Below are 24,351 nucleotides of genomic sequence, written 5' to 3'. Positions count from 1 at the left end.
GACTTCACAAATCCCGAGGCAATAAAGCTATTATACAACTCCTTTGTAAGAAGTCGGCTGGAATATGCACCAACCATTTGGAATCCCACCTTTAAACTATATGAAAACAAAGTTGAAATGGTGCAAAACAAATTTCTTAGATACGGTACCTTACGTACAAAATAACTAATAATTATCCTAAATTTGATTCGTATGATGACTTAATGAAACAACTTGGCTATAAGTCCTTAGCAAAAAGACGAGTAATTGCAGTTCTTCTATTTGTCTACAAATTATTTAACAATATTATTGGTAGCTCTAACTTGCTCTCTCTGTTCAACTTGTCTGTCCCTAATCCATCTACACGCCCGAAATATGTTACTTTCTACTGCTCTAGATCAAGAACCCAACAACATAGTAATTCACCAGTGTTAAACTCAATGAAAATATTTAATAAATATAGCAATGAGTATAGAATAGATATATTTGCAACTACATACACATCCATAGTAAAACAATGTAAACAAATAACTTAATTGTTTTCTGTTCTAAGTTAAAATCCCACTTTGCTGATTCCCATTGTTAGCCTCATAACTTTAGTTAATATTCTAGTTTCTAGTTATACCATCTAGCTCATCATCATTATTATCTTCGATAACATCACTACCATCATGTATAATTACAGTACTAATGCAGCTTTAAAGCAGTTCGTAAATAATTTTAATTGTAATATTTTAAATACCTTGTTATAATATGTGCATATGTAACTGAATATTTGTAATACTATGTTACTGAAGAAAAGTGTATTTTTTTTTATTTCATTTATGACTTTATTTTACAAGGACTTTCATAAGAGGTATTATAATTTTAATTTAATATTTGTTTTTATCTAATGTAATAGTATATGTATATGTGTTTCACATCATTAGGTTTGTACCTGTCTGAAGCACAATGAATGAATAAATAAATAAATAAATAAATAAATAAATAAATAAATAAATAAATAAAAAAGACTGCGGAGTTTTCATTATAATGGCAGACGCTCACTCTCCACCTTTCCCGAATACTGGCAGCACTTAAGCGACTGCAGCTATCGAGCTCGGTTTGCCCAGTTGCACTTGGTATTTGAAGGTGCTCAAATATGTCAGCCTAGTGTCGATAGATTTCCTGGCTCGTAAAAGAACTCCTGCGGGACAAAATTCCGGCATCTTGGCGTCTCCGAAAACCGTAAAAAAGTAGTTAGTGGGACTTGTAGCCAATAACATTACTAGCTCTTAGCATTACCCCAGAAACGCGACAGGGAAATCACCATACGTCTTTCCTCATGTGAAGATCACCACCACCACTCTCCACCTTTCTACATCCTCAGAAAGACTGTCTCAGTGGTTTTTCCAACTGAAATCAACATTACAATGATGTCAATAGGAATGTCGCGATTAAAAGCAATGCCATCATATGAAATACCGGTACTCATTCAAGTGCACACTTTCTCACTTTTAACGAATAGTACTACGCTGCCGATCTAACAGTATGAAGTTCCAGAGCTGGAATGACTAGGCCGCAGACAGATGTGAACACTCCTCTAGTACCACTACCACTCCTGTTACTACTACTTCTACTACTAAATGTTTTCATTCCTTCCTATCATTATTTAATTAAGTTTGCACTTCAGAGTAGGCATTGAACAGCTGGAATACTATGATGAACCAATGTGTTACGTACCAGCAGTATCAGAAAATGTATGAACCATAGGAATTGCATGCTAAAGAAGAAAGTTATCTAATTCCCCATCTATTTTCCACCATATTCTCTATAACTTTTGTTACCGGTATGTAGTACTTTTTCTTAGGACCATTAACATCGATATTTAAAAATTAAATTTTAGGTGCCTTCCCCTTAACTACTGTTTTATTATTTATAGCCTAGACTGTAGTATCTTATTCCCTGATTCTACATACTGATTTTTAATTAAATTCTGTATACCCATTTTCTCGTGGCTCGACGTTGATATCGACTTAGCAACCAAAATACATATTCATGAATATCTCTGTTATCATAGCTGATATGGTAAAAATGTAAATATAAATGATTGGAAATTTAATTCTATATAACTTTAGTTAGGTAGTATTTATTGATAGCACCAGTAATAACAAATATGTGAGAATTATATTTTAGGCCTTCCCCTAAACTACCATTTTGCTCAGCGTGAATAAATGATAGCCTAGATTGTAGTGCCTCATTCCCCAACTTTACATACTGATTTCCATTAAATTCTCGTTGCCATTTTCTCACGATGCGCAGGCAGGCAGGCAGACAGACAGACAGACAGAAATGGCAAAAAATTAAAAAGTGCATTTCCTTGTTACATTGGACATGACCAGTACAGAAATGCCATTCTTTTTAAATTCGGAGCAATGTACAGACAAAACTCTTATTTTATATAGGTCTACCGATAGATTGTGGTTTTTACATTAACAAGTATTGACTGCGTTCAACGACTAAGATTATGGAGATGAATATACGAACTTCAACAAATATCACAACTTTATTAATCTTTTTCTACTGTTTTTCCCTCTCCGTTGTGGGGTTGCGGGTGTGGAATGTCACATATGTATATTTGGCTCTGTTTTACGGTCGAATACCTTTCCTGACGCCAACTCTATATGGAGGGATGTGGTGGTGGTTGGTGTGTTGTGTGGCTATGAAGAGGACAGTGTTGGGACAAGCACAAACACCTCCAGTTCCCGAGTCGGGAATTAAGCAGACCCAATTAAAACCTCCGATCCAACCGGGAATCGAACCCAGGGTCGTCTGAACCAAAAGCTTCAATACTGACCATTCAACCTCAAGTCGGACTTGCAACTTTATTATTAACAATAATAATACTAATAAAAATAATAATATTGGCTTTACATCCCACTAACTACTTTTACGGTTTTCGGAGATGCCAAGGTGCCTTAATTTAGTCCTGCATGAGTTCTTTCATCTGCCAGTAAATCTACCGACACAAGGCTGACGTATTTGAGCACCTTCAAATACCACCGGACTGAGCCAGGATTGAACCTGCCAAGTTGGGGTCAGAAGGCCAGCACCTCAACCGTCTGAGCCACTCAGCCCAGCGCAACTTTATTCATTATGTCTAGATTATTTGAATGAGTGTGTTGAACAGTTCAATGAATTATCTCCTTTCAGTTGTAATAGCACATGAAATATGAGTTCGCTATTTCAGTACAGGTGACGATGCTATTCATCAGCCTGAATTACTGAAACTTGTCCAGTTCTGTTTTGCTATTCTAGGTCATAATGGTGATGTTGAGAGAACATTTTCTTTTAACGCAGACAATAAAGAAATAGACTGAATCCTAGTTCTGTTAAGATATTTTTATTCCTCAGAGTTATGTGTCGAGAACATGTTTATCATTACTGGTATGTGAAAGAAATATCAGCATATTTATTTTAGTAAAATAGAATCATTTAGCAAATATCATTTGACAGGAACAAAAATCAAAAGACTGATTGTAGGCCTCTGTTAAGCTGTATTTTGAGATATATTTGCTACTGTTTGAGGTCTGCAACTGTTGTAAAGGTATGTTTTTTAAGGTAAAGGCCTAATACAGTATTTTACCGAGCTCGATGGCTGCAGTCGCTTAAGTGCAGCCAGTTTCCATTATTCGGGAGATAGTGGGTTCGAGACCTACTGTTGGCAGCCCTGAAGATGGTTTTCCGTGGTTTCCCACTTTCACACCAGGCAAATGCTGCGGCTGTACCTTAATCAAGGCCACGGCCGCTTCCTTCCCACTCTTAGGCCCTTCATGTCCCATCGTCGCCATAAGACATATCTGTGTCGAAGCGACGTAAAGCAAATAGCAAAAAAAAAAAAAAAAAACCAGTATTTTAACACCCACATGAATTTTCATGCAAAAATGTAATGTAATGTATGTTAATTTATTTTTTTAAAGGTGTCTCCTTTTCCATGTTACAATGTATGGTAACCATGCCCTAGCTGAGTCTGACATTGCTTCCTTTTACTTGTGCTAGACTTCTCATTTTCATATTTTCTATCAGACTTCCCTGGGTCAACTCCTTATTCTCTTCTAGACCCAATAGTATTAGGTTTGCAAGATATAGAGTGTTTTACATTTTTACACCCTTCATGGCTGTTCACTTTTTTTTTTCTTTCCTAATATCTTTGAATCTTCACTCTTCGAAGAGTCAAATCTCTTCCTTTACTGAGCAAGTGGCTATGTGGTGTGGATCGCGTAGCTGTCATCTTGTATTTGGAAAATAGTGGGTTTGAACCCCACTGTCAACAGCCCTGAAGATAATGTCACACCAGGCAAATGCTCCACTGTCACTGTCAATTCTAGCCCTTTCCTAACCCATCATTGCCATAAAAGTAAATGCTGTAGTACATCTTCCTTTCTTTTTTAACTTCTGTTTAGAATTAAGAAATGACTGTTATCTAGTATTACTTGCCAAGCAACCACGGCTGCTGTCTGTTGAAATGTATCTGCAGCATGGAGGGATGTATTTCATCAAAGGAACTTTTTCTGAATGAAATTCCTATCCTGTGACATATCTACTACCAATCACAGAAATGCCCCCCCCCCCCCCCCTTTTAATATGGACGTGAAATAGCTCAATGGCTTATCTGTTGGCTGTTTACAAAGATGGCTGCATCTTGAATCCTAGTAGATCCTAGGATGGAATTTTCACCTGAATAACAACATGGTGTTAGGATGGGTATCCGTCTGTAAACCTATAGGCAAAACTACAAATGACTGAGCAAGTTAACTGCATGGTATAGGCTTCATAGCTGTAAACTTGATTTCAGGAGGTGATGGGTTCAAACTCCACCATTGGCAGTTCTGAAGGTTTTTTGTGGTTATTTCTAGCCCTTCTTTATCATATCGCTGCCGAAAACCTACCTGAGTTTGTGTAATGTTTAACCGCTTGCATGTCCTCCTGGGTGAACCGAGCACATCTTTCACACTTCATCCAGGCAGCCCCTTTCAAGAAGGAGAACAGATGGAAATGCACTAACTACTGTGAGATTATGCTGCTTTCATAGTCAAAAATGTCCGGAAAAGATCATATATTATTGGAAGAAGAACAACATGGTTTTAGGCCTGGAAGAACAACTACAGACCTTACCTTTGCTGTCAGCATGTTAATGGAAATGCACTGGGGAAAAGGGAAACCACTATTTTTACTATTCCTGGACATCAGAAAGGCTGGAAACTACTACATTAATGAGGCAAGACAACTCAAAACTCCTAGCTGCAGAAATGAAGTTCCCATGCAGTATGATCCAGAAGATCAGGAAGGACAAGATCAGGAAATAAAAAATCCAAGAGGAGGTAGGGACAGGAGACTCTCTACTACAAAAAATCCAAAAGGTAAGACTGAAGTGGTTTGGCCATGTAAAAAAGGATGACTGTCAGCAGGACTACAAGATGGGAATATGAAAGAGAGGTAAGGTAAGGGTGTATTCTGCCCGAAGGCAGGTCCGAACCTCCGCAGAGGTGTCCTGAGCCGGAGTTTATGTGCGGTAGGGTGGCCAGTTCCGTTCCGCTCCTCCTTTCCCTTAACCCCCACCAACAGCGCGTGGCAACCCATCCAAATCTTCACCCCGCCCAATGTTGCTTAACTTCGGAGATCTCACGAGATCCGGTGTTTCAACACGGCTACAGCCGTTGGCTATGAAAGAGAAATAAGACGAAAATGACCCATGTGCAGACCCAGAGAAAAATGGACCGATCTAGTAAAGAATGATGTCGAGCAGAGAAGACAAGATTGGGAGAAGGTTACAGGAGAAAACTAGTTCATTGAGGGACAAAGATGGAAAGAGCTTGTATACCACACCTGGGCGGCTGGAGTTGATCAGTGTCGAAGATGATGATGATGATGATGATGATGAGATTGAATTGCCCTAGGATTTCTTCACCGTTGTTCCAAGAGAGTGCCAATATAGTGCAATACACAAAGCAACTATAACTGCAGTTACATATTATTAGTACAAGCTGATGAAAAATGTAATATATGACTTGTACGTCATTGTGTGTATTTTGGCCATTCAGTTTCACGCTGGCTGGAACCTCAAGAGTTCCGCTATAAATAGCCTGAGTGTCACTGAAGAGGCTTACTAGGAAAATGAGTAGTGAATGGTTCCCATTGTTTTCCTCATTGAGCCTGCAGATATTGGTCTGCTAAGCCCACTGAAATGCTTGAGTCGGATTATTATGACTACCTCCTATGTTTGACATCATCTGCACGTGGTCCATGAAGTATGTTGTATGTTGTGAGATAACTTGTTGGGAAAGTAAGGTGTGCAATAGACTCTATGCATACATTTCACTCATTGATGTCGTGGATAAAAGGGGCAAGTGATTGAGTTGCAGAAACAAATTATCATTGGCTTCCGGGTGAAGACTGGCAGTATTTCTGAAACTTCGCAATTTGTGGACTGTTCACATGCTGCTGTGGTGAAAATGTATCAAGAATAGCCAAATGAAACTAATGCGAATAACCAACATGGAAATTATGAAGCATCACATCCCTTTGACGTGAGGGGTGAATGTCGACTAGAAGATGTGCAAGGGCTAGCCAGTATGCTACAGTGAAGTAACTTACCTGAAAAAATTAACCAGACTATCAGACATGTCTAAAATGACTGTCCAATGAACCCTGCTATGTACGGGGCTCCAAAGCAAGCAGATGATCACTTCACCTGTGTTAACAACTAGCAACTACAGTACATTGTCATAATGACCAGTCATCTGAATCTGTTAAGACGTCAGGGTGCTAAGAGAAGATGGTTGCCATGTTATACTTCCTCTTAAAACAAAAATCACCACCACCACTTCGTCCTTCACCGCTATCACAGCCTTTACCATTCTAGGACAATTTTCCACTAAATTTTGGTAGATGTCCTGCAATATGGTGAATGGACCTGGCCGTTTTAGGGTGGTCTGGTCTAACTGTCAATCGGCGCTGTAACTCGTCCCACACATACTCAGTCGGATTCAGACCACGGCTTTGGAACAGCCATTCGTTTTAATTCATTTTCATTTGATAAACAATTCAGTAATGGCCTTCACTTTATGAATGGATGCATTGTCATGTTGGTTGGGCAGCATAGAATTATCCAATAATGCCTGTTAGGTCTTGGCATTAAGTATTCAAGGAACTAAAATCAATAGTCCTAGGCAAAATCGTGAAAAGCAGGCCCACCCATAGTCCCTCTTTTGCCACATTTCACAATGGCAAGAATATTCCCCTGGCATTCCCCAGGTCCATAAACATATATCAAACTACCATAATATGTAGCATGATTTGTCACTTCACATGATGCTCTTTCATTGTTCTACAGTCCATATGCTCTTTACACCACCATAATCAGCTGCGAGCATTTGATTTTAGAGCCCCTGGTTTATGTGCTGTAGCTCGCCCAAAGAGTCCAAGTGCCTCCCGACAAATGGTATGAGTAGTGACATCACTTCCAGGTGCTAATCGAAAGTCTGACCATGGCTTCTAATGAAGCTTGTCAATTTGACTTCACAACATGTTGAAGGCATTGATGGTCCCTGTCTGCTAATTGTTTTCGCTTCCCTGGTCGAGATGGAGGTTTTATAATTCCTTGAAGTTTCCATTTCACCACTACATCACTTGCTATTGAATGTGGTATATGAAACATGCCAGAGATCTCACAAATGGAATGACTGAATTGGTGGGCACCGATAATCATGCCTCTTTCAGTCTCACTGTGCTCCTGTGTGCGTCCATTTTGATCACTAGTTAAACATTTCTACTGAGTGTTACCTGCCTCATACAGGCTTATGACATTGCTTGAGTGACATATGAGGTCAATCTGCTTTCCTTTCAGGAGATGTCCGGTGATGAATGGCAGTGTAGTGTATTAGCAACTAGCACTTTAACTTCTTATGCTTCTATGCGTCTACCTTTACATCATTAAAAACCAAGTCTTACCCTCATCTTTTACTTGTCAGTTTCTTTTACCTGTCATAGTTATTATCTAGGTAAACTAAGTCTTACCCTCATCTTTTACCTGTCATACTGTAGCTATTATCCTAGGTAAACCTATCCTCCCCTCATTTAACTCACATGTCCCCACCATCGAAGCTAGTTCACATGCACAGCTTCATTCAACAAGTTAATTCCTAGCTTGGCCTTTGTCTCTTTATTGTTAATGTCCCCCTGCCAGTGGATAACATACAAATGCCACATATTTATTTATTTAGCGTATGGCTAATACATCACATTACATATAAATACAGTAGTAATAATATTTACAATTTGAAGTATTTACAGGTTCAAATTATTTACATAGTCAACACACAAGGGTGAGAGCAGAAAAAAGTCTCTTGGGTTTCCCTGGTAGGCAGTGAGAGGACACTGCTCCACAATGCGCCGAACTGTTTGCTTCACAGCACCACAACTGCACGCCGCCGAATTAAGTATTCCCCATTTATGGAGGGAGTTGACACATCTGCCATGGCCAGTGCAAATTCTGTTAATAGTTGTCCAGATCTTCCGTGGAAGATCAAAACCCTCTGGTTTGTTTTTCAGCCATGGTAGATTGTGATATTCTGATGGAGCACTGGATATCCATACTTGCTTCCAGGCCTGAAGCAGATTAAAGTTAGTGTCTACTAGGTTTCTGGCTGTTCTAACAGGTGGGTATCTAGATTTTAGCCTGTTAATAAGAGCATCATTCATGTCACCATGGATTGGCAACTGACTGTTGTTAGTTATTTTCTTATAATCCCATAGGAGAGCATTTTCTCGACGGAGGTGAGGTGGTGGAATATGGGATATCATACGCATAGTGTGATTCAGCTGAGTGTCAATTAATTTGGTGTGACTGCTGTTCAGCCATATTGATGAGCAGTATTCTGCAGCAGAGTACACAAGACCAAGAGCTGAAGACCGTAGGGTAGATGCTGATGATCCCCAGGTGGTTCCACACAGCTTCTGTAAGATGTTGTTCCTTGATCGTATCTTAGCAGCCGTATTCTGAAGATGTTTCTTGAAGGACAGAGTTCTGTCACGAGTAATCCCTAGATACTGTGGATATCTGTTGTGGGCAAGACAAGTGTTCTCAAACTGAACCTTCAGTTCACGATTGGCCATTTTGTTGCTAAGGTGAAAACATGTAACTTCACTTTTATTTGGATACGGTTGTAATCTCCATTTGCGAAAGTACTGTCCCAAGGTGGTAAGATCAGCTGTAGGTGTTTCTTCAGTGTTTTCCATGAATTTATCTTGTACTGCCAGAGCCCAATCATCAGCATATCCAAATTTCCTAGAGCTAGTTTCAGGTATATCCGGTATGTACAGGTTGAAAAGCAGAGGAGCTAATACAGAACCTTGGGGAAGACCATTGCTTAGAGTTTTCTCACTGCTAGTGTCATTTCCCAGTAATACACGAAACTTCCTCTTGGTGAGCATGCTATCAATAAGTCGTGCAATCTTCTTACATGGCTGATGCTTCACATCCGCAGGTTTAACCTCAAAGTGCCCTACACGTGACCCCTGGGTGGTGCTAAAAAATCAACAACATTGGCAGCCAGACAGTCCTTGGGATCTCCTGGCTTAAAACATATCACAATGACAAGCGCCACATAAGTCAGAGCGCACACTTCCTGGACATGCGATATGGGACAGGAGACACGATTGAAGTTAACGTGTCCTGTCCTGAGTCCCATGTGCCACATACATGCACATCTGTGGGTCATTAGTTAAGATCTCTAGTGTTTGGAAATCTTGTTGTTACACTACTTCAGGAATTATGAAGAAAACAGGTGACTAGGAGAAAAAGGAGATTTTGGGTCAACTCATATAACATGGAGTGCCAAGAGAATGGTGCCTTCGTATTGGCTAAGAAACTTAAGAAAATGAAGATCCTTCACAATTTCATAAATTTTATAGAATGAACTGGGAGATGTTTTGAGAGTTACTGCATATGGTAAAGCCACTAATTGAGAAAAAATATACCAAATTCAGGGTTCCTATTCTACCAGCTGAAAGATTATTGATAACACTCATGCTGAAGTTTCGCCTATTTCTCACCAGATATTTTCGCATATGGACTATTTGAATAATCCTTTAATCTGTAATTATACTTCATGCTTCTCCACTTCCGATATAAAATTTATAGTAGTTGCCTCTATTGAACCGCACATATTTAAATCACTACACCAAACTCACGCGCGAAGTGATGGAATACGTCCTACGAAATGCAACAGGCGATACCTTAACGGGACATGCCCGCTGACACATGGGACATTCCATGCCCTTGAACAAGAAGTGTGCGGGCTTCCTCCTGATTACATGTGCTGCATCCACTTGGAATATGTCCTTTTTGTTGCATCCCACGTGTCACGTCCCTTGTCCAATAAGTGTGCACTCTGCCTAAGAATGCTTGAAATCTTCTTCCATTAAAAGATGTCTCAGAAACATCTTAAGAATGGCAGGATAAACGTACAAATGTCAGCGGCCAACAGTCCGACCATGGGAGCAATGCTAACCCAACATCAGTTCTGGTGGATTGGACACACAGTCCTCATGCCTTATCTCCGTGTTCCAAAACAGAAAATTCTGAACTAAGTGAAGGTAGCCACCGTACTTGAGGTCAGAGGAAGAGTTAGAAAGACTTCATCAAAGCCACCATGAAGCAGTGTAACATCCATACTGACAACTGAGAAACATGTGCTCTGGGCTGCCCAACCTGGAGAAATAAAACTATTTGAAGACCAGAGACATAATGGAACAGAACTATAGGATAAAATAGGGACATCTTGAAGAAGAACTCCTTAGTGTTTATTTGTCACCATTGCAGTAGAGAATTGTGTTGATAAGTCATCTGAAGATATGTGTAGCTGTCAGTCTGTGTGATTACAGAACTCATGTGCATGATGTCAGAGCAGGCTTATACATCGGCCAAAAATATCATGCAGGTCTACCTATTTGCTTGGTGTTTCACTGCCTGGCAAAGATGTCAAGTGTGAGTACTGACTCTTCTAGCAATATCAGACCCATCAGCACTATAGGATTCAGGTTCATTCTATCTCAAACTGATTCAATTACACATGAGCATGTAGCTCCCTCTTACTTGGTGCCACAAACAGTACACAATACCGAGTGCTTCATTCACTTTTAATGTCCCCGAACACATACCAATATTCAGTAAATATTTAGTTTTTGCAACTGCATTGTACTTGCTTGTTAGTGATTGCCAGTTATAATTAATGCCATTATTCCCGTCTTTCAGTTGTCATCATATAACAGACCCTTTCCTACATTTGGTCAGTGTCAAAGTAATATTTTTTTGAAATTCCTGCCATGTATTTGAAAGGCATCATATGTACCTTGTACTCGCAATTTTTCTAAGTATCTTTACTATAGTTATTGCTGTGAAATGATATGATTAATAAATGTATGGTGTTCTGTTTAGTTACTGCCAAGATCCGCAACCTCCATGACTATCAACTCAGGCTTCTTCATGGAATAATGCCCGTTCCCTCTGGTGTTGACATTGCTAACACACTCAAATATTTCTCACAGGCTTTATTGAGTAAGTAATCTTATTAGTATATTCTAATGCATATTATAAACTATTGTTTATATATTTAAGAATTCATTTTCAGCCTATAAAAGCAATTGATTTCCTTGTGAAAATCCCGTATTGAATATACTTCTCTAACTGAAGGTATTGTTTGCTGGGTAAGACTCCAAATAAAGGTTCAAGATTCCTATTTTTAAGATTGACATATCATAGTTCCAGCAGGCTTCATAATGCCTGTGTATTTTGTGGAGAAACTAATTAGCCTAGTCCATTCATCTGCCACATCTGCGACGAACGGTTGACTCACTACTAACACCGGGCATGTTTATTTCCAGAATCCTTCATTCTAAATTATTTGGTTTTGTTTTGTTCATGTCTAGCTGTGCTGAAGGATGTTCCTAGTTCACCACTGGAGTTATTGAAGAATCATGAGAAAGATGCAGTTCGTATGGGACTTTACCCTAATCTTGATTACAAGGGGCTTTATAATACCCTTGTCCAGCTGGTGGACGTAGCTCCTCTGATACAGTATGGCCTTCATGGTAAGATAAATTCCTTTGTTGTATCCCTTTTGTAGTGTCTTTTGAGTTTCAGAAATATGTTTTAAATAAAAGTATTCAACTAATGAGTATGGAAAATAAATTTCCTATGCTTGACACCTAACATCTTGTAATACGTAATACAGTCGGTACATTTGTAGATTGTCCACTTAATGTCACTGTGGTGCACTACAGCTGATAGTATGCACCACGAGATGGTGCCATGACTCTTTGCTCTTTCCAGCAAGAGGTTGTTGCATGCATACATGCATTGGCTTTACGTCGCACCGACACAGATAGGTCTAATAAATAATAAAGTTTAATTATTCCACCTATTCAATACATAAAAAAGGAATGTTAATAAAGAATTAAATCTGGAAATAAAACTATAGAGACATGTTTCACCCTTTAATTAAGGGCATCTTCAGCCTAATCTCAATCTGAAAGTTAATTAATCAGGTACCTGATTGTAATTAAATTATATATGAATATGATGTTGGAAATGTGTTTCAAATGGTGAGCGAAATGGTTGACAATAGTTTTGATATTCTTAAAATGAAACTTAAATAACATGTAATATACAAATAGTCGTAAATTTATGAATGTCCTTGTTTAAAAATTGGTAACAAATTGTATACTGGTAGTTTTTTAAGAACGTAAATTTTGTAAAGAGACATTTCCGTTGCTCACTTCAAGTGAGGTTTGAAATAAATTATTACGTTGAAACAAGTAAAGCGGGGCCTTTTGATACCCGATAAATTTTCTCCAACACCCTCAACCATCAAAAGGCCCCGCTTTACTTGTTTCAACATAACAATTTATTTCAAACCTCACTTGAAGTGAGCAACGGAAATGTCCCTTTACAAAAATTACATTCTTAAAAAATTACCAGTATACAATTTGTTTCCAATTTTTAAACAAGGACATTCATAAATTTACGACTATTTGTATATTAGATGTTATTAAGGTTTCATTTTAAGAATATCAAAACTATTGTCAACCATTTTGCTCACCATTTGAAACACATTTCCAACATCCTCTTCATATTCATATATAATTTAATTACAATCAGGTACCTGATTAATTAACTTTCACCCCACTGTCGGCAGCCCTGAAAATGGTTTTCCATGGTTTCCCATTTTCACACCAGGCAAATGCTGGGGCTGTACCTTAATTAAGGCCATGGCCGCTTCCTTCCCACTCCTAGCCCTTTCCTGTCCCATCATCGCCGTAAGACCTATCTGTGTCGGTGCGACGTAAAACAACTAGCAAAAAAAAAAAAAATTAAAAAAAATAACTTTCAGATTGAGATTAGACTGAAGATGCCCTTAATTAAAGGGCAAAATATGTCCCTATAGTTTTAATTACAGATTTAATTCTTTATTAACATCTCTTTTTATGTATTGAATAGGTGGAATAATTAAACTTTATTATTTATTTGACTTCATTGTACATTTCAATACGGACCAAAATATGAGAATTATAACATGTAACAGATAGGTCTTATAGCGATGATAGGAAAGAGCTAGGAGTGTGAAAGAAGTGGCCATGGCCTTAATTAAGGTACAGCCCCAGCATTTGCCTGGTGTGAAAATAGGAAACCACGGAAAACCATCTTCAGAGCTGCCGACAGTGGGGTTCAAACCCAAATGAAAGCTCACAGCTGCGTGGCCCTAATCGCACGACCACCTCTCTTGGTGGAGGAGGAGGAGAAGAATAAGAAGAAGATTTTTCTTTACTTTTTGCTTCATGTCGCACCGACACAGATAGGTCTTCCAGCGACGATGGGAAAGGAAAGGCCTAGAAATGGGAAGGAAGTGGCCATGGCATTAATTAAGGTACAGCCCCAGCATTTGCCTGGTGTGAAAATGGGGATTCACGGAAAACTATCTTCAGGGCTGCCGACAGTGGGGTCCAAACCCACTATCTCCCGGATGCAAGTTCACAGCTGCACGCCCCGAACCACATGGCCAACTCGCCCGGTCAACTCGGTCTTGAGCATTCTTGCACCTTCTTTTTTGTTCTTCTATGTCTATGTTGTTTTGATCCAGGTGGTGGTGTATCTTTTTTGAGCTTCTACATTCTTGACAGACAGGTGATCAGCATGTATTTTCTAGTATATACAGATGCAGACATGGTTTTAAAGAGAATGTAGGTCACACCTATAGTTAAAAAAAGGGGGGATGGGATGCATTTGGGGTGTCCAATAGCTTCAGTGCATAACTCTGCAATATGGTATGTACACATGTGAACTTCTTGTACCAGAAGTTGTGGATTTTGCCTTATCCAGATGCTGTTGCTCATCTATACAGTTCTTTGAATGTCTTCTAGCATCACTTCATGATCAGCTCTTCAGACAGGTGGGTCAGCATTCAGCTTTAATCCATACAGCTGGAATGGAATTGTGGTGTTGCTAGATGGATCAAATTCCATTCCAAAAACTGTTCACTGTGTCAGGTGTTGATGGCTGAGATATGACAGAATTATTGCACTTCTTCATCTACCAGGCTCACTTCTTCTTCTCCTCCTCCTCCATCAAGAGAGGTGTCCGTGTGGTTAGGGCCGTGCAGCTGTGAGCTTTCAATTTGGGTTTGAACCCCACTGAAGATGGCACTTCTTTCATACTCCTAGCTCTTTCCTATCCTATCGTCGCCGTAAGACCTATCTGTGTCAGTGTGACGTAAAGCCAATTGCAAAGAAAAAAAAAAAAATCCTCCTCCTCCTCCTCCTCCTCCTCCTGTTCTTCCTCTCACCCTTATTCAGGAAGCTCATGGGTCAGGGTGTGGATCATTGACCTCCATCCACTTCTCACACCTCCTTGGAGACACAAGAAATGTATGCAGCTTATAGGATACTCCTTAGATCTTTATTCTGATCCACTTCAATGTTTCATATAGGGTATTATTACAATGGGCTCACCACACCTGAAGACATTTTATACCTAACCTGAATAACAGAAGCTGCCTACCAGGTTTCATTGGCACTTCCTCCACTGGGGGACCAGCATTCAACTGAAGAAGCTCCTAATTTTCCTTGCATACTTTGATATCATTCCATCCCCTTGCAAAAAAAAAAAAATCAGTGAATCCCTAAAGACTCATTCTGTGAAGTAATTATGTAATTTTACTGATTACTTTTTGAAAAAGGATCAGTAATAGAGTAAAATTTTTCTCATGTAACTGTAATTGAGCCCAGTTACTTTTATTTTGTATTTTTCCCATCACTGACTATAATGATATTACACAAAACACTCTATTACTTAATGTTTCTGAATGTCTAATCTATTCATTGTTTTTTAAATTGATGTTGCAGCATTTGGTCAAGCTCTACTCCAGTGCTTGGGATGTCTGTTGTCATTCCTTGAGCAGGATATGATAGATTCTTTACCCTATCTGACAGCTTCTACAATGGCAGTCTTGCCAAATTCATTATATCAAGATGTGGTTAATTCCTTGTGTTTCTACATATTACCATTCACTATCAGTAAGTATTATAGCTTCTGTATAATTTGCCATTTTCAAATCTCGAAATTCTGGGCAGTATCCTCCCAGAAATTTTCATTAGCTGGGTGACAGGAATGAGTAGCCAGGGGGGGAATACTATATAAGAAATGAATATAACATTTCAATTTATTCTTCTCATGGCATTGACAGTACACAAGAACCCCGTTTATCCGGCCCTCATAATCCGGATCTCCGGTTTATCCAGATTGAAAATAATAAAAAATTATTTAACTTGTTTAGTATTTACGGGGTCGATTCTTTTTGAATGTCTTTTCCGCCAAGAATAGTTAAGGACAGGAATTGGAAGTAAGTCAGCCGAGGTCTATCAAAGGTACTGTCCTGGCATTCGCCTGGAATTGAGAATGGGAAACCGTGGGCTCTTCTGAGTTCCTTGACACATTTGCACACATCCCCAGATGCACGGACGTAGATGTGAATGATGTAAATGACTGGTTGCAAAATGACTGTACTTTAGGCTACGGCATAATGACAGACGAATAAATTATTGCCTCTTGTTCCTCGGCAGATAATGATGAGAGTGATGGTGAATTCAAAAATAAAACCAGCGCTCCATCATAAGAAACTATGACTCATGGAGATGCAATAATGCAGCTGGACAAACTGATGGCCTATTTAGAATCCTAGACTGAAACCACACTGGCAGAACTGATGTTATTAAAACGTCATCATGTTCATGCTGTGCGCAAATGCTATACAAATGTAAAACAGAAAAAGCTTGAGTCGTAAATGTAAGAAAAGTGTTCTTATACTTTTTTGTACAATTGAAAAAAGGTGTTACTGTATAACATATGTTAATATATTATATAACATGAACTGTATTTGTTTTTTAGTTTTTCAAGATTATCCGGATTTTTGATAACCCGGATCAGTTCCGTTCCCACTTAATCCGGATAAACAAGGTTCTTGTGTAATATGGGACAGGTAAATGTTAACTGCAAAACTGAACTATTTTGGTGTTACCACGAAAAAGACATAACAGAGTATTTTGAACTTCTAGTGTTCTGCACTAAAACCGGGACTTACAAATCGGTTGCTGTAGAGAGCCACACAGGTTTGTGACATCATGCGGAATTGAGTGCTTGCATGTGATACCATTCTACAGTAATTCAGGCACCGCTCTTGCTAGTCAAGATCAAGACCGTACCCAGGAAGTTTTTCGGAAGAGGTTAGGATTTTTTTGGGCAGACTTTCGACAACAAAAACTATAGTAACAGATATTTTTTACTTTCAGATACATTTTACAGAAAGAAAAGTTTAAAATAATTTTAGAGCAGTACCTTTTACAAGTCAACGGGTAAAGTAGGATGGTAAATTCACAGTGGTCTGTGGGCAGAAGATGTTTTAACGTACTGGTATCTACAGATCTGTCATTTGTTTAAAAATAGAGTAACAATATGTTTCACAATATGTTTCCCTCCTGGGTATGGCCTTGGTCAAGATAAACATTTAAACTCCAATGCAATCAATACAATTATGCTGACGATAATGAAGATTTATCATTTTACAGTACAGTTCTACAGTATTTAAATTTAAATTTGGAACCTCCAATGACTCAAATATTTATTAATATTATGTGACAAGGTGTATCTAGCTTACGTTAGCCGGACGGTCTGTAAAAACGGCAAGGCGGTTTGCCCATTAAATAGGTCCTAGGGAGAACACTGCTGGGTTTTGTCTGCAGTCACTCAGTCAGCCATAGACATGCTTGTAGAGAAGTGAAAGAGATTGTGGGGGAATCATCTAGATCTTACTCTGTATTTCTTTCCCTAATACATAGTTTTCAAACATTTTTGTAATGTATCAACATATCGTATTTTATCTGTTCAGCTCGCAGCAGCACAGAAGAACAAGAGAATTATGCAACCCATTCAGTAGCAGCTGTCATTATGATGGTTTTCCAGTATTCAGATAATCCAGGTAAGAGAAATTATTTCTGTCAGTTTATATATTATTCTTTCATGTTACATAGATCATTCATTAGGTTGTCATAGGGAAATGGCTTTGGGTAAACAATGTACAGTTTCAGAATTTCATTTCTTAGTGCTATTGACCAAGTTAGCTTAGAATTTTATGTGTGCTAGCCTAGAGTAATCAGTATTCCAGACACAGAAAACAGGACCTATTCTTGAAAGTAGTCAAGTGAAATTCAGACTTAGGTTTTTGCCATTTGTGTTATTGTTATGTATCAAAAAATCTGTTCGCCTCTGTAGTGTAATGGTTAGTGTTATTTGCTGCCATCCTTGGGAGCCCGGGTTTGATTCCCGGTACTGAGAGAAATTTAAGAATGGCAGGAGGGCTGGTATGTGGTTAAAATCTTACACGTGGCTCACCTCCATTGGGGGTGTGCCTGTAAAGAACTGCAACACCTCAGGATGAGGACACAAGTTTTGTCTGACTCGTTGGCTGAATGGTCAGCATACTGGCCTTCAGTTCAGAGGATCTTGGGTTCGATTCCTGGCCAGGTTGGGGATTTTAACCTTCATTAGTTAATTCCAATGGCCCGGGGGCTGGATGTTTGTGCTGTCCCCAACATCCCTGTAACTCACACACCAGACATAACACTATTCTTCACCACAATAACACGCAGTTACCTACACATGGCAGATGCCGCCCACAGGGTATGCCTTACAAGGGCTGCACTCGGCTAGAAATAGCCACACAAAATTATTATTATAAAAAACCTGAACTACATTTGTAAAGCTTGTTACTATCACTTTTCTATCTTGGTCGCATCCTAGGCTTTGACAGTGGGAGGTGTTGATTTCAAGGGTTGTTTTTGACTAACTCTGATGGTAAGAGTGGATAGATGGGTCACAGTGCAGCAGATCACACATAAATTAAATGCCTAATAGCTGCGAGGTGTGAGCTGCCTTACCATCTGGAGCCATGTGCAATAGAGTACAGAAGCCATTTTACCACTAGGGAACCTCTCGGGTGATGAAAGAGACCACTTTCTCATGTGTACTGACTCATCAAGTTCTCTGCAGTCTATTGCCATCTGCTTCCCACAGCACCCACTGGTGCAGAGGATTCATGATCTTCTTCTAGCCAGGTTCTGTAATGCTGGCTCTAGAGGCCATATGACATTTCATTTCACCAGAATCGCTTTCATGTGGCTCCCAAGCTACATTGGGATTGTAGATGAAGCTGCAAGAGAAGCAGCATTCTTATCACCTACACCTATGAACGTACCAGCTATGGATTTCTGTTCTCAGCTGGGAACTGGAGTGGCTAGTTATCCAAACTCCCAACAAGCTGAGAGCAATTAAGAAGACAACTTCATTGTGGCAGTCTTCTTTCCGGCCTTCACAGAGAAGCCGATTTTTATGTAGGCTGAGGATTGGTCATGGAAGATCTATGCATTCTTACTTCCAGAAGAGGGAAGACAACCCGCCCCTTCCTTCCCCAGCATGTTCTTGTGGTGCCAAATTCACCGTTGCCCTCATCCTCCCAGCGTGTGCCAATCTCTCTGGCCTAAAACAGAACATCAGCCTGAAGGAGACACTCAAATTCACACTAGCCGATGATGGGAATACTGCTGATCTCGTCATTCACTTTATGTATGAGAGTGGATTAATGAAGGGGTTCTAAATTTCAAGCTCTCAGTCTCAGCTTAATAAAATAATTTTCATTATTATTTCAAAATTTGCTTTCAAATTCCTCCGTTAATAAATAGTTTTAACATCAAAATATGAAGTCTAACATGGCCGAAGTCAATATAATCAAACTCTCCCAGGCTGTTCTGCCATGGACTATTCCTCTCATTCCTGCTAGATGTTTCAACTACTGCTGCGATAGTCATCATCTGTGGTGTCATCTAAGTACTCTCTCCTGTGTCAGACGACAGACTGCACGGCTCAATCCAGTTGGAGGCCGCACGCTCAGAAATAAGTACATCTGCCTCCTCGACAATCATCACAGTCACTAGTGGGACACAGAAGATGACTACTGCAGCAGTAGTCGAAACGTCTGGCAGGAATGAGAGGAGCAGAGCACGGCAGAATAGCCTGGAAGACTTTGATTAAATAGTTATAAATTTATTTTAAGTTTGGTTTCCACTTAAATTGTCCATAGAGGATGGTTACCAAGTTGTACTTTCTCTTAAAACAACCACCACTACCACTACTTTGATGTTGGGAAAGTGACTGAGGTATGAGCAATGCTAATAGTGCCATTCATTATGCAGCCCGTCCCTGTATGGAATGATGTGAAAGTTTAGCTCATAGGGTCGGTTAGTGTATACATTTCAGTAGGCTTGGCAGACTGACATGTAACGGCATCTTCTGGCTTGGCAAAGAAAGCAGTGACCAGGCGAGTTGGCCATGTGGTTAGGAGCGCCCGCAGCTGTGAACTTGCATCCGAGAGATAGTGGGGTTTGAACCCCACTGTCTGCAGCCCTGAAGATGAATTTCCATGGTTTCTCATTTTCAAACCAGGCAAATGCTGGGACTGTACCTTAATTAAAGACGTGGCCACTTCCTTCCCACTCCTAGGCCTTTGCCATAAGACCTATTTGTATCGGTGTGATGTGAAAACAAATTTAAAAAAAAAGGAAAGCAGTGGGAAACTACTTTCCTAATATGCCTTTTCTGTGAAACCTAGGCTATTTACAACAGCTAAGGGCAGATCCGTAAGGTTCCAACCAGTTACTGGTATGAAGACTCAACGTACATACAGTGACTGAAAAATCATCTAGTATTGTTATGAAGGAGTGTAAATACATATTTATTATTCATGTTTATAATTTTCATTTAATGACACTAAAAAGCAGAATTCAGCATGATTATTCGTCAGCAAATGGTGGACCACTTATTCATGTTCAAATCCAAATTGAGACCACCTTTGCTTTTCCTTTTTGGCTAGTCAGGATTGCTCTCGGAGCACACCAGATTTACTGTCTTCTCTGTTGTGGCTTGAAAATGGATGATTTTAACAGAAACTGAAACAGGGAATATTCCATCTTCACCAAAGAGAACAGAAAAATCAGAATAGAGGATTCAAAAAATAGGAATTTCCTGCGAAAAGGTAACTCTGGTCACTCTATGCTAGCCAGTGTGACAGTATCCCATGCATCTGCTGGTAGATGGTTCAAATCTCCCATCAGCCATCTTGAATGATTTCTTGAGGTTCCTGAGATACCTGTATAATACTGGACTAGGAAAATTCCTTTATTGTGCAAATTCTCCAATAAATGGAGGTTATCCCCTGAAGAGTGTCTTCATAATCATGGGCACAAAAGTAACAAAGAAACCATCTCACCTGGGTCATTGGCTATTGCAATGAAATGAATTGTACAAACTAATTTCTTGTTAGAGAAACAATGTACTAATGGTAGTTTATAATTTATTTTTGTTATTAATGATATATAATTAACTTGCAAGGACATAGATATACCAGTCATGCACTAACAGCAAGTAACTCAGCAAGTGGTAAGTTCTAAATCTATAGTCTTCAAACTTATGTCATTTAATACCTTCATACAAATTAACATATTTATTCTAAATGCATTTACCAGTACTGTATTTAAATTTTAAACTAATGTATCCTCCTCCTCCTCCTCCTCCTCCTCCTCGCATGTTGGCTGTCAGGGCAATATGGTTCTGGTTCTCAGCAAGTTGGCAAAGAGGGGGTACTGAGCCCATACTATTCTTGTATAATCCATAGCAAAGATATTGTCTTTCTTCCTCTACCTCTCCTTCCTTCAATTTTACCTTCTAAGATAAGCTAAAGGAGCCTATACTTATCATTTCCAATGATACTGTCTTGACTACTCAAGTTTCTTAAAGTAATGTAAAGTAATGTGGAGCATAACCAATGGTCATGGAACAGTGCAGATATATAATAAATGCAGCTTCTTCATTATCTTCCATTTGAGATTCTCTATTATTATTTTGAAGCAGAGTCTGAAGAACATTTTGGAAATCACACTCCAGTTTTTCTTTATTACATATCCAAACTTTCATCACATGTTTACTGATGTACAGTGTCTTGCAGGTTAGAAGAACAGAATCGATGATACATAAAGAAGTGATTTTCTTTTGGGCTTGTAGGCGGTCATTGACTTGGTTTAGTAGCTCTCAAGATTTCACCAGAAACTTCAACTGGTATTTTCCAACTTCCAAAGGTCAGAAGTAGACAAGTTCAGAAGATAATTTCTTCTTTGTTCATTGAGACACTGGCAGTGGAAGCCTAAGGTGTTATATCAGAATGGATGATAGACAACAGAATCTAATTTTACTATAAAGATTTTATCATGCAAATTTTCTGCATTATTTTCAGTAGTCTTCTATTCTCTTAATGATAATTTTGTACTGCTGGAAAAAGCAAACATTAAGTGGCTGCACTAACCCCGTAGTCTTGGCAAGAATTGTTTAAGTTTGAATTGTTTTTCTTTTTTAAATCATCTTTATTTCAGGGTCATTCAAAAATTTCTTTATCAGTCTGCCATAGCTGGTCGTGTTCAGTTCGGTGCATGAGCAGAATGTATGCATTGTAATTTTGTGATTTTTATCGTATAGTTAATGACAAATAGAAAAATTAGCTTGTATAAAGCCCATTCAAATTTGCAATAACTGTGGCCCAGTTGGGACAGTTCCCTTATAAGTGTGAATATCGCTAAGAAGTAGTGGACACCGAATGAGTTGGCCATGCGGTTAGGGTTGCACAGCTGTGAGCTTGCATTTGGGAGATAATGGGTTTGAATCCCACCATCGGCAGTGTTGAAGATGGTTTTATGTATTTTCCCATTATCACACGAGATAAATGTTGGAGTTGTACTTTAATTAAGACTGCAGCTGCTATCTTCCCAATCCCAGCTCTTTCCCATACTTGCTTCACCAAGAACCTTCAATGTGTTAGTAAGACGTTAAACCACTAGGAAAAAGTAGATAGTTTTCAAGATATAATGAGCATTTCATTATGCTTTTGTCTGTGTACTGGGAGCTGTCTAGCTGAGGTCGTAAAAGCATGTTCAATTGAACTAGGCGAATGGTTGTTTTGAGTTTGTAAGGTACCATAGTACAATACGAGGTGGGGAATATGTTTGGAAGAATCTATGACATGACCTAGTTACCTTTCCTATGGGGGTGGGGCCATTAGAATAACATCCACATATCCCCTGCCTGTTGTAAAAGGCAATTAAAAGGGGGACAAGGGGCTCTCAACTTGGAAGCGTAGGTTGCCAACCACGGTTTCCCTAGCTGAGTCTGGCAATGCTTCCACTTGCTTGTGCCAGGCTCCTCACCTTCATCTTTCCTGTCCGATCTCCATTGGTCAACTCTTGTTCTTTTCTGACCCCCATGGTATTAGGTTTTCGAGGTCTTGGGAGTCTTTCATTTCCCAACTTTCATGCCACTTCCCTTTCTTTTGTTGACATCTTCATTTTTTCAAAATGTTGGAGCTCTTCCATTTTTTCCTCTGTTTAGTATTAATAGAGGATGGTTGCCCAGTTGTACTTAACAAACCTGAAAGGAAGAAGGAAAGTCTGCCTTGTGGCCATGATCATTAAGGCATTGAAGTCTAAACGGTCTGACACGGTGGTTAGCTGGTTCGAGTCCCACTGATAGAAAAAATTTTCACCATCAGAATGCTGGTTGGCAGGGTAGGGGAGGTGGTGGTATACAATTTCTAATCACTAGATTGCATGCCAAAAGCCTGGATTAAATTCCAAACCTCTCCACAGTGCTCATGTGGAGTGAGGGCATATGACGCTATTAATGGTGTGATTCGTCCATTGGACGGGGACGTTAAGCCTTGACCGTCCCTCTTGGTGCTATTCAACAGGAGTAGGCTATATGCTGCCACTGGATTTCACCCTCTCCCTTCCTATTATCATATATCAGGTCTTTCATCTCATTCACTCCTCTGATGAGGTTGACATCAGGAAGGGCATCTGGTCATAAAAAACCTGCCACAGCAGATTTACCTCACCTCATACCCGACCCCGTAGAGAAATAGTACAAGGGTTGGACAAACAAGGCAGTAAGAGCAGGGTATTTCTCATAGTCTGGCCTATTGCCTTTGACCTGTTCAGTGTGCATGGCTCTACCAAGACCTTAACTTCACTCCCAGGAACATGAGTTGAAACATACAATAGAATAAATACATTGACGGGTTAGCATCAGAAGAGGGCAACAGCAAAGGAGACAAGGACAATTTCTGTATCTTTAAACCAGCTAATGATGTGCAATGAATTTCCCTCCATTTGTTGATGTGAAGAACACATGACGAGATATCATCCACTTCATCTAAATTCAGTTTCACTGTAAATTTTATGTCAGAATTTCTAATAAACCTGGAAATCTAGCTCAAATTACTGAAGTTGATGGTGTCTGCAAGTACTATTTAATAATTTACCGTTATGTACTGTTAAGTGGATATCTTTTGCAGCTCATCATTGTCAACTGCTGGAGTGTTTGATGACTACTAAGAAGAACGTAGTGAAGGATATACTGTGTGTCATTGCTTATGGAACCGCAAGTGCCCGTGCATCAGCTGCTAAACTACTTTTCTACTACTGGCCTACTTTTAACCCAAACTTATTTGACCGACGAACTGTTCTCCAGAAGTTTGCAAGTAAGTAAGGAAAGGAAATTGCTCAGTAGTTTGCATAATTGGTAATAATACGAGGGTGAGTCAATAAATAAGTCGCAAAACTGAATTGAGGCAAAAATAATCAAAGTATCTTTCTGACATTTCACTTTTCCACATATTCACCCTGTAC

General features: G+C 39.4%; 1 protein-coding gene across 1 annotated transcript in view; it reads left to right on the top strand.

Moving 5' to 3' along the window:
- Positions 1-24,351, top strand: part of unc79 (UNC-79 domain-containing protein) — a 346,819-nt gene that overhangs the window by 11,841 nt on the left and 310,627 nt on the right. Inside the window, exons 2-6 of the mRNA XM_068229169.1 lie at positions 11,456-11,575; positions 11,947-12,108; positions 15,418-15,588; positions 17,457-17,546; positions 24,018-24,203. Coding sequence (XP_068085270.1) covers positions 11,456-11,575; positions 11,947-12,108; positions 15,418-15,588; positions 17,457-17,546; positions 24,018-24,203 — 729 coding nt within the window. The remainder of the gene's footprint in view (positions 1-11,455; positions 11,576-11,946; positions 12,109-15,417; positions 15,589-17,456; positions 17,547-24,017; positions 24,204-24,351) is intronic.

The sequence above is a fragment of the Anabrus simplex genome, chromosome 9 (assembly GCF_040414725.1).
Source record: "Anabrus simplex isolate iqAnaSimp1 chromosome 9, ASM4041472v1, whole genome shotgun sequence".
Taxonomy (NCBI): Eukaryota; Metazoa; Arthropoda; class Insecta; order Orthoptera; family Tettigoniidae; genus Anabrus; species Anabrus simplex.
The sequence above is the reverse complement of the archived record's forward strand: the minus strand, read 5'-3'. Positions and strand labels throughout refer to the sequence as shown.